This window comes from Lampris incognitus, chromosome 7, assembly GCF_029633865.1.
Source record: "Lampris incognitus isolate fLamInc1 chromosome 7, fLamInc1.hap2, whole genome shotgun sequence".
Classification (NCBI taxonomy): Eukaryota; Metazoa; Chordata; class Actinopteri; order Lampriformes; family Lampridae; genus Lampris; species Lampris incognitus.
Genome location: NC_079217.1, coordinates 32,266,327 through 32,277,055, shown reverse-complemented (window position 1 = coordinate 32,277,055; position 10,729 = coordinate 32,266,327). Strand labels below are relative to the sequence as shown.

Below are 10,729 nucleotides of genomic sequence, written 5' to 3'. Positions count from 1 at the left end.
GTGTCCCTTTTAATGCAGCATATTGTGTTTCTATGCAAGCCTGAATAACCAGGCACAATGACCATTTTCACCGAGCACTTCCCTCAGCACTGGCTCTCCACTGAGGTAGAAAAAGAAACTGCTTTTAAATGCTTCATGACCCATTTCTTTATAAGAGGAAAACATTTATGATGCTTAGGGTTTCATCTGACGCATTCACACTCGGAAATTAAGCCCTTTTGCCTGACAGCTTGTGCATAATTAGGACATTTATACAGAGGGTTCAATAAACACAACTGACATGTGCAATTATCTTAAAACCAAACTACTGCCACTTTCCTCAGGCTAACGGTGGGAGCAGGACTCCTATTGGCAACATGATGCGCTAGTTCTCTCATGTGTAAAGTTGGAATGAATACACCAGACACCATGCTTACATTATAAATGTGTTACCCCTATGTTTAATCAAGCTGATTTGTGTTAAATGAATGTCTTTCCTTTACAGCCTGACATTAGTCAACTGATCTACTGATGGACGGTGGAGCCAATTTTAGAGAATGGGGATTTTCCTCCATGTTTAATTCAGTTCAAAATATAAGACAGAATCATTAACTACAGGATGCATAGAATGTGATGTAGCATCCATCTAGAAAGGTTCATTTAGAAGTGGTTCCTTGTGCTGTCAGATGAAACCATTTTGTTATGAAAACATAAAAGCAATGTAAAACAAAGTTTAATTTTTAGTTTAATTTCAAGCAGAACCCCAAAGAAAACCTTAACAAAATGATATACGTTTTTTTTTCAAAAGCAGTTATGTGACAGCAAGCATTTCCTGTTTTGCACCTTTATCTCCCAGTTTCCACATTTTGGATGTTTGGTGATGGTTCTTAAAGGTCCATTTCAAAATGGCATCACCACCAGAGCTATAGGGAGTGCTGTGACAACACAAGCACTCTACTGGCGACAAGAAAAGTGACGTATTCCTCCATCCGCTCACCACTGAATTTTGCTTGAGAAGTAGAGACAATGGAAAGCCTCAACAAATTGAAAATGATGCAACTGGCTGGTTTTCCTATTTGCAAGTACTTAAGTGAAAAGCATTCTCAAAGCCTGACCAAAAACAACAGCAGAAGTGGGGCGGAGAGAAACTGTGTGCATCAATTGTGGATTGCAGCTTTAAAGTTAATCCTAAATTAACCTTGATGAAATAAATTTTCCTGACATTTCTATAATTTGTGTAATTCAGGGGAAATTCGGCATCATCTGACTGTGATTTTCTTCTCCTTGAACAGGTGATGCCTAGCCACACATAAACAATCCTGGAGATGCCGAAGAGAAGAGATATTCTAGCCATTGTGTTGATCGTGTTACCCTGGACTCTGCTCATCACTGTTTGGCACCAAAGCGCTATTGCTCCTCTACTCGCCATTCACAAGGGTATGCAGTGCACTCCATCCTGCATTTTATTACGTTTACCTTGCATGAAGTGGGTCCTCGAACCCCACACTCCACTCCAGGTTTAAACAATAGGCCATTCATTTAGTGGTACTTACTAACAATGGCCGGCAGCTTCATCAGATCTCAGCAACAATTGTCCAGTCTAAATAAGCCTCTCAGTGTGGATTGTTTGCATGAATGATCAAGACCTAAGAATTGGGGTTTTTTTTACACAGCCTATTCAAGGCAGGAACATTATGCCATTAAGCCACCTCACTGTCTTGTGTAAAAAGGTACGAAGACGGAATGGGGGGTCATTGTTGTTCCAGCATTTAGCTAGCAGTGGAGGTAGTGAAAAGCTGAATTGACATCCGTGTAAAAGGGATAGCTGTTGCTGTTGTGTTACACGCCGTGATGCCTCTACTTCCGGAACACTGGCATGCTTTGTAAAATCACACACTGGGGCACGATTATGCCACCTTTGTTTGGTTCAGTGTAAAAAAACAAAGCCAGCGTAAAGACGAGTCTTCATTACTCCATTACTGTGTGATCTGTGTAAAAACGCCTCTCAGTGTGGATCATTTGCATGAATGATAAAGCCCTAAGAATGACTGTACCCTGTGTTGTGTTAACAACAAGGCTGTGCCAGGGTTAACAATGATGAGCCAGGGAGCAGAGTGTACAATGCAGGAACGTTTTATTAAGACTCATGTGTAACACGCAGAAGGGTCTGTATGGCAAGAACAACACAGCTCAACTAGAATCCTCTTTACAGGACACCTCCCCCTTTTAGTAAGAACCCTTCTGACATGTAAAATCTTTACAGAACATTTATACAATATATATTTACAAATCCAGATGCACTGGAGGGCGTGAAACTCGGCCTGACCTTCTCACATATGGTGTTGGTGTGTTGGTTGCATCAGTATGTTGTGATTGTTTGTGTCTCTGGTAATATGAGCGTTTGTGTAAGTGTTACCTGGCTCTGGAGTTGTGTCAGGTGTATCAGGTGGTGTCTCAGGTTGTGGATGGTGTACTGTGCACATATGTTTCTCCTGACCTGTCCTTCATCTGTGTGTATAATGTAGGACCTGAGTGTTGTCAAATGTGAAATGACAGCCCCTTGTTTCTTCTCTCTCGGGAGCCACACATTTTGGCCCAACTGTAGCGGGGTGGTAAAGGATGAGCTCTGTGACGCAGGTTGTAGTGGCGTTGTTGGTTATTTTTTGCCTGCTTCTCAGACTTCCTGAATCCTCGGATGTTCGGAAGCTGTGGTATGTTGGTGCGTATCTGTCTCCCCATGAGGAGTTGTGCAGGGGAATAACCACTTTCCAGAGGTGTGGCGCAGTATGACATCAAAGCCTTTGTTTTCTCACTTCCTCCTTTCCACAGTCTTTTTACAGTAGCCACTGCATGCTCCACCTCCCCGTGCGCCTGTGGATATCTTGGGCTTGGGCTGCTGGTAACATGTGTAAAACCATACTCTGTGGTGAAATCTTTGAAGAGTGCACAGCTCTATTGCAGCCGGTGATATTCCATGGTGGCTGAACGCTTCCTTCAGAGCAGTAATGACAGTGTTGGCAGAAGCTACCTTGAGGTGGGCTACCTCAATGCAGCGTGAAAAATAATTCACTATGAGAAGGTAAGTATTTTCCTCCCAGAAGAATAAGTCTGTACCCACCCATTTCCAGGGTCTCTCTTGCACTGGAGTGGTCATCAAGGGGTCCCTATGCTCTGCCTTGTGCTGTGAACATGAGCTGCAGTTCTCCACCATCTGACTGATGTGTACAGACAGTCCTGTCTACCAGACACATTGCCAGGCCTTGCCCTGCACTTCACAATACCTTGGTGAATACTGTGGAGGTTGTGGAGAATTTCTTGTCTCATGCAGCAGGGAATCACGATTCTCAGTCCTCTGAGAAGCAACTCTCCAGCCAAGGTAAAGTTTTCTCTTTCAGGCCATTATGGCCCCAGCTCTGGTGGGAGCACATGTTTCTCAGGCCACTCAGTCTCGCAGTACTTGATTAGCTTTGCACAGACGGGGTCAGCTTTCTGATTCTCTTGAATTACTTTCAATCTTGCTTCTGTAGCAGGAACGCTTTGGATGACTGCGTCCATGAACACTTTGACATCTGTCTCGTTGTTTTTTTCTGCTTGTGTGAACGTATGTTTCACAGGGGCTCTTGTTAATGCATCTGCTGTTATCAAGTATTTACCAGGTACATGCATGATGTCAAACGTTAACCTCATCAGCCGCAGCTGGAATCTCAGTACTCTCAGGGGCGGGGGGGGGGCTCATCTAGTGCCTTGGTACTCAGCAGTGGCACTAGTGGCTTGTGATCAGTCTCTAATTTGAATTTAAGTCCCAGAAGATAGGACGACAGCCGTTCAGAAGCCCACATAGCTGCCAAAGCCTTCTTCTCGATCTCTGCGTAATATTTTTCAGCCTCGGACAGGCCTCTTGAGATGAACAGAGTCAGCTTCCATGTTCCATCTGTCTGTTGTTGGTTCAGGACACCCCCAAGGCCAAACGACGAGGCATCAGCAGATACACACATCTCTGCAGTTGGTAAGTATGGAGCCAACACGCATGGGGAACTCAGTTCACTTTTCAGTCTCTGAAATGCCTCTTTCTGTGGTGTCCCCCAGCACCATTCATGTTTCTCACTGAGCGGGTCTTTGATCGGGTGTGTGTATGATGCAAGGTGGGGTAAAAACTTGCCCAGATAGTTGGCCATCCCCATCACTCCCCTCACACCTTCCACCCCGGTAGGTTCAGGCATCTCCATGATAGCTCTGACCTTGCCTGGATCCAGTGTCACACCGTCTGCTGTGATCCTGTGACCCACGAACATGATGCTGTCCTTGGTGAACCCACATTTTTTGTTATTCAGTGTCAGTCCTTCTTCTTCCAGCCTCTTCAGCACTTGATGTAGTCTCTCTTTATGTTGCTGCATGTTTTCTCCATACACTAATATGTAATCAGCATGACACACTACTCCTGCACACCCCTCCAGCATCTGTAACATGTAACACTGGAAATGCTCAGGGGCTGATGAGATCCCAAGTGGTAGGCGATTGAATGCATATCACCCAAATGGGGTGATGAATGTCACCAGGAGTGAGCTCTCCTCTGACATTGGGATTTGCCAGAAGCGAGAGGTGGCATCCAGCTTCGTGAACACCTTCACTCCTGCCAGCATGGCTAGTACAAAGTCTACTGCTGGGAGGATGTGTCTCTCTCTCCGCACCCACTTGTTCAAGTGTGTTAGGTCTACTCAGTCATATTTTCCCCTAAGCCTTGGGCACCATGACCATGCCAGCACACCATGGTGTGGGTTGTGTCATTTTAGAAATCACCCCCATGTCTTCCATACAGTTCAGCTCTGCTCACACCTCGTCACACAGTGGCAGGGGGATGCAATGTGGAGTTGACAGAGCATATGGGAGAGTGTCTGGCTTCAACTCAATTGTGTAGGGCTCCTTTAATTTCCCTAAGCCAGAAAATACCGTGGGGTACTGGGCTTTTACATCCTCCTGCTGGGCTTGGACTGTGTGAAGACGCCATATTAATGCGAGAGCTTCTATTGCAGGGAGACCTAGTAGGGGCTTAGACAGTCTAACAACAACATAAACATATTGTTCAGTTGTTTTCTTTTTGTTCTCCTTGTCAATGCTCAGTTTACCTTTAAAGCATCCTTTTACTTCCAGTCTGTGATTTCCTGGTCCATACAGCACTTTACGTGGCAGTTGCAGTGTCCCATGCTTTTTGATGGAGAACGTGCTGCTTGGAATTGCTGTGACTGCTACCCCAGTGTCCAGTTTGAAAACAGTCTCTTCCCCATTCAACTGCAACAATTCAATCCACTCCCCAGTTTCCTCTGAGCACATTTCTCCTAAGAAAGCAAAGTCCTCCTCACCTTTGCTCTCTATCTGTGCCTGTGTAATGCATGGACACCACCAGTTGACTTATATTTCTTAACAAAGTGTCCTTTTTTGTGGCATCACAAAAAAGCTCGGCATCACGAGCAGGACAGTCTTTCCAGAAGTGTTTCCTCACAATTCCACATCTGCCACATCCAGATGACTGGGTATCCATTTTATCTGTCGTCCCCTTCTGCCCCCTGTTGTTCTTTTTGTGTATCACTTCAACGTGTCCGGTCAGTTGCTCTGTCCCTCGTAGCAATAGCTGTTGCTTTTTCATTGCTGCACTCTGTCTCACTCTCATCATAGCTTTTTCTAATGTCAAATCTGCATTCAACTGTAAGTTTTCAGATAGCTTAGCATCTTTTATGCCAACTACAATTTGGTCCCTTATTAACTGTTCTCTCAGAGCTCCGAATTCACAATGTTCAGCAAATGTGTGCACCACTGTTATGAAAGACTCTACACTTTCACCCGGCTCTTGAAACGTGCCCTTTCAAAGATGACGTTCCTCTTGCTAACGCAGTGTGCACTGATAGCTTCCGTGACTAATTTGTATGACTTTTTCTGTCCGTCTTTCAAAGGTAACACATTTCAGATATCTTTGGCGTCATCACCAGCCGCATACATAAAAAGCATTCACATGAAATTCTTCTGATTGCTTGTCCAATCCTGACGCTATTCTGTAGCGTTCAAAACACTTCATCCATTTCGGCCATTCATTGGCATTAGTGAAGTCGAACTTGCCTGGCGGGGCTAACTGGGGTGCTAGCTGTGGCGCCACTGCTCCTCTGTCTATATTCCGTTCCTTATGTTCTGATGTCGTTTCGCATTATCAGGTTTAATAATAATATAATAATAATAATACATTGTATTTGTGGGCGCCTTTCAGAGCATTCAAGGACACCTTACAGAACACAGTTAAAAAAAAGAAGCAGCAGCGCTGTATCAGACAGCTTAAAATCAAAACAAAACAGGGAAGAAAATAAAAAGTTAATAGAACAGATAAGTATAAAATCATCATCAGCACAAAACCCAATGAAGCGTGGACTGAATATGCCAGTTTGAAAAGGTACGTTTTGAGATGGGGTTTGAAGGTTGAGAGTCAGTGAATGTCTTGTGGGGGAGAATTCCATAGGCGGGGGGGGGGGGGGCACAGCATGACTGAAGGTTCTAGACCCCATGGTAGTCAGGCGGGCTGATGGTGTAGTGAGTTGGGGAGCAGAAGTGGATCTGAGGTTCCAGAATGGTGTGTGGATATGTAGGATTTCAGAATGAAATGAAGAGAGGTAGGTTATTAAGGGACTTAAAGGTGAAAAGCAGGATCTTGAAGTCAATACGGTATTTAACAGGCAGTCAATTGACTAGCTGAAAAACAGGAGTGATATGATCTATGGAAGGAGTTCTGGTAATGGTACGGGCAGCTGAATTCTGGACCAATTGAAGTTTATGAAGACACTTAAGGGGGAGACCAAAGAGGATAGAATTGCAGTAGTCAATACAGGATGTAACCAGGCTGTGAATAAGTATGGTAGTGCTGTTAGCTGTAAGTGACGGGCGAAGACGATTAACATTGCGTAGGTGGAGGTATGCAGACTGAGTAACATTGTTGATGTGAGCTTCAAAAGATAATGTGCTGTCCAAGATGACACCAAGACTCTTAACCTGAGGTGATGGAGGAACTATAGAATTGTCAATAGTTAGAGAAAAACTATCAGGTTTAGCCAAAGTAGATTTAGTACCCACTAGGAGGACCTCGATTTTATCACTATTAAGTTTGAGGAAGTGGTATGAAAACCAGGATTTAATTTCTAGTAAGCAGCCAGAAAGGGAAGTGGGTGAAAAAGTGGAGGTAGGCTTGGTGGATAGATAAAGCTGGGTGTCATCCGTATAGCAGTGAAATTGAATGCCAAATTTCCTGAAAATGTGTCCAAGAGGTAATAAGTAAATAATAAATAGGAGGGGTCCCAACACAGAGCCCTGGGGAACACCGGTAGTAACAGGAAAGGACTGCGATCTCAAACTTTTAAGTTGGATAAACTAATGATCTAAACTGATGATCTAAACCAGTCAAGGGGGGTGCCAGTTATTCCAGTGGAAGCTAATCTCTCTAGGAGGATGTTATGTGAGATGGTGTCAAAGGCTGCACTCAGGTCGAGAAGGAAAAGTATAGTTAAGAGCCCACAGTGAGCTGCCATCAACAGATCATTAGTGATTTTCACCAAGGCTGTCTTCGTACTGTGCATGGAGCGAAAACCAGATGGAATTGTTCAAACAGGTTGTTGTGCATCAAGTGAGCGTGTACCTGAGATGTGACTGTTCTTTCAAGTGTTTTAGAAAGAAATTGTAAATTTGAGATAGGGCGAAAATTATTCAAATTGTTGGGGTCTGCACCAGGTTTCTTGAGTATTTGAGTTATTGCAGCTGTTTTGAGAGATGGGGGAACAAGGCCAGAGGTAAGGGAGGAATGTATGATATCAGTTATTAAAGGGGCTAGAGAAGGTAGACAGGCTTTTAAGCTGACAGGTAGATGATTTGGATTTGCGAATAAGACCAAATATTTCAGTAACAGTTGGGAGTTAAAAACTAGATAGCGAAGAAGAGAGGGGAACATAGAAGGGTGAATAAGATTAACTGTATGCGGTATTGTTTGATGAGGTCAGTTGCTGATGAATATTTTCAATTTTGGCATTAAAAAAGTACAAGAAGGTGTTACATTGAACAATTGTGAATAGTTTGTCTTTACTGTTCTTTTTCTTTTTCTTTTGACACCGGGAACTGCCGCAGCCGGGACGTGAACCCAGCTGTCCCACACCACGGGCGAATAAATGTCCGTTTAGACTGCAGGCAAATCCGATTTGTTTCTCAAATCTGATCTTTAGGACTGACTGTCCATACTGTTATTTGCAAATGATCAGATCGGATTTGGCTTTGTTCAGACTGCAGCCACATCGTCGACTGATCTGCATTGGTTGCTGTGGTAACGACGTAGGCGTGGGTACGTTACACGTTTGTTGTGACGTAATATGCTGGAGACTTCTGTGCAGAAACACAACAAAACATCATGGAGATATGTCATCTCGCCCTTCAGGCACTGTCAAGTCGCGGTGCAGAACTCCTCCGTCGCACCAGAATATTACGCGCTGCAGTCACGGCAGGCAGCGCGAGGTGTGGTTCAACCCGAAAAGTGTTGACTGGTGGGAAAATGTAGTCCTCGGGACATTTGACGATGACAAGTGGCTTGCCAACTTCAGAATGCGCCGGGGAACATTTGATATGATTTGTGAGCGCCTACGAACCAGTCTCGTACGACAAGACGCGCAGCTTAGGCGGGCAATAAGTGTGGAGAAGCGGGTCGCAATTGCCCTGTATTGGCTAGCCACCGGGTCACGATACCGAACCGTTGCACATCTCGTTGGGATGTGGAAAGCGACTGTGTGCATGAAGTTTGTACTGCTTTGTCTGCACTGCGAAACCAGTACTTAAGACTTCCAGCGGCTTATCACCTGCAAAGCATCATTCGTGACTTTAAAACAATGTGAATATTACTTGAATATTAATATTAGCACCGCCTATATTACGGTCATATTCACATAAACATGAACTGTTTAGTTGTGAACCTAGGAACTGAAACAAAGAATTGATTAGAACAGATAAAGACACTGAAAGGAAGAACGATAACAAGAATCCCAATGTACCTGTACTCGCACTGGTTATACATATGGCGAAATAAACTTTCTATTCTATTCTAGGAGGGGTTTTCTTCGTCTGTCCAGGGACTATTGTTCACCATTTTTAGGTCGTCTTCCTTCTCGTTGCATGTGGGTTTGAACTTCCGCGCTCAGAATCTGACGTGTTGTGTTGTGCTGTGTGGCGCTGTGTTGTGTCGCGTGCGAGTGACGTAACGGTCAATTTGAAATCCGATTTGAGGGGCTAGAGCAGCGGTCGGGAACCTATGGCTCGCGAGCCATATATGGCTCTTCCGGTGACGGCATATGGCTCCCAGACAATTTTGAGTTGAAAAAATTTTTTTTTCTCAAAAAAATCAGTTTGGAACTGATTTTAAAATACTTGTGATATTTCTTAATAATACTGTGTCATTTTAAAGTAAACAGAAATTAGTTTTGAAGATAAATTTCACGGGTCACGGGTCACCCGTGGGTCGGGTCGGGAACCAATGGCTCGCGAGCATGTCCGGGTCATTGTAAAGGTGAAGAAATCAATTTTATCAGATAGCCAACTAGTTTATCCGCTTCAACCCTTGTAACGGAAAAGATGGCGAAAAGAAAAAAAGACGATGATTACCGTGCATTCCAGGCTGCGTGGACAGAGGAATTTGCATTTGTGGAGAGAGCAGGATCTGCGGTATGTCTAATATGCAATGATAAAATTGCATCGATGAAACGGTCAAATGTAAAGCGGCACTTCGATACGCACCATGCTTCATTTGCATCGAAATATCCAGCGGGGGACAGCAGGAAAAGGGCACGCGAGGAGCTACAGCGGAGAGTGCAGACGAGTCAGCAGCAACTACGTGTGTGGCCCAAGCAAGGTGACGGGAATTCCGCTAGCTTTGCGGGGGCTTTGGCAATAGTAAGGAATGGAAAGTCATTCACAGATGGCGAGTATGCCAAAACATTCATGCTTGATGTGGCCAATGAACTGTTTGATGACTTCCCAAATAAAGACAAGATAATCAAACGAATAAAAGACATGCCCCTGTCAGCAAGAACTGTGCACGATCGTAGCATCATGATGGCAAATCAAGTCGAGGAAACACAAATTAAGGACATAAACGCCGGGACATACTCTTCTCTCGCGTTAGATGAGTCAACAGACGTTAGCCATCTATCTCAGTGCAGTATCATTGCCAGGTATGCTGCAGGTGACACACTGCGTGAGGAAAGCTTGGCTGTTTTGCCAATGAAAGGGACAACAAGAGGAGAGGATTTATTCATGTCTTTCATGGAGTTTGCTAAAGAAAAAAAACTACCGATGGATAAACTTATTTCTGTCTGTACTGATGGTGCACCCTGTATGTTGGGGAAGAACAAAGGATTTGTAGCGCTTCTCCGTGAACATGAAAAGAGAGCCATCCTAAGTTTTCATTGCATCCTGCACCAGGAGGCGCTTTGCGCTCAGACGTGTGGCCAGGAGCTTGGTGAGGTGATGTCGCTGGTCATTCGAGTGGTCAACTTTATTGTTGCCCGAGCTTTAAATGATCGCCAGTTTAAAGCTCTGTTAGAAGAAGTTGGGAATCATTATCCCGGTCTGCTTTTACACAGCAACGTGCGTTGGTTGTCAAGGGGGAAGGTGCTCAGCCGTTTTGCAGCTTGCCTGAGTGAAATCCGGACTTTTCTTGAAATGAAAGGCGTCAAGCATCCTGAGC

The 10,729-nt window shown here is 44.4% G+C and overlaps 1 protein-coding gene across 1 annotated transcript in view; it reads left to right on the top strand.

Annotated features, from left to right (window-relative positions):
- The first annotated feature begins 1,304 nt into the window (after positions 1-1,304).
- b3gat1a (beta-1,3-glucuronyltransferase 1 (glucuronosyltransferase P) a) overlaps positions 1,305-10,729 on the top strand; it is a 56,663-nt gene continuing 47,238 nt past the window's right edge. Inside the window, exon 1 of the mRNA XM_056283844.1 lies at positions 1,305-1,416. Within this exon, the coding sequence (XP_056139819.1) occupies positions 1,305-1,416 (112 nt within the window). The remainder of the gene's footprint in view (positions 1,417-10,729) is intronic.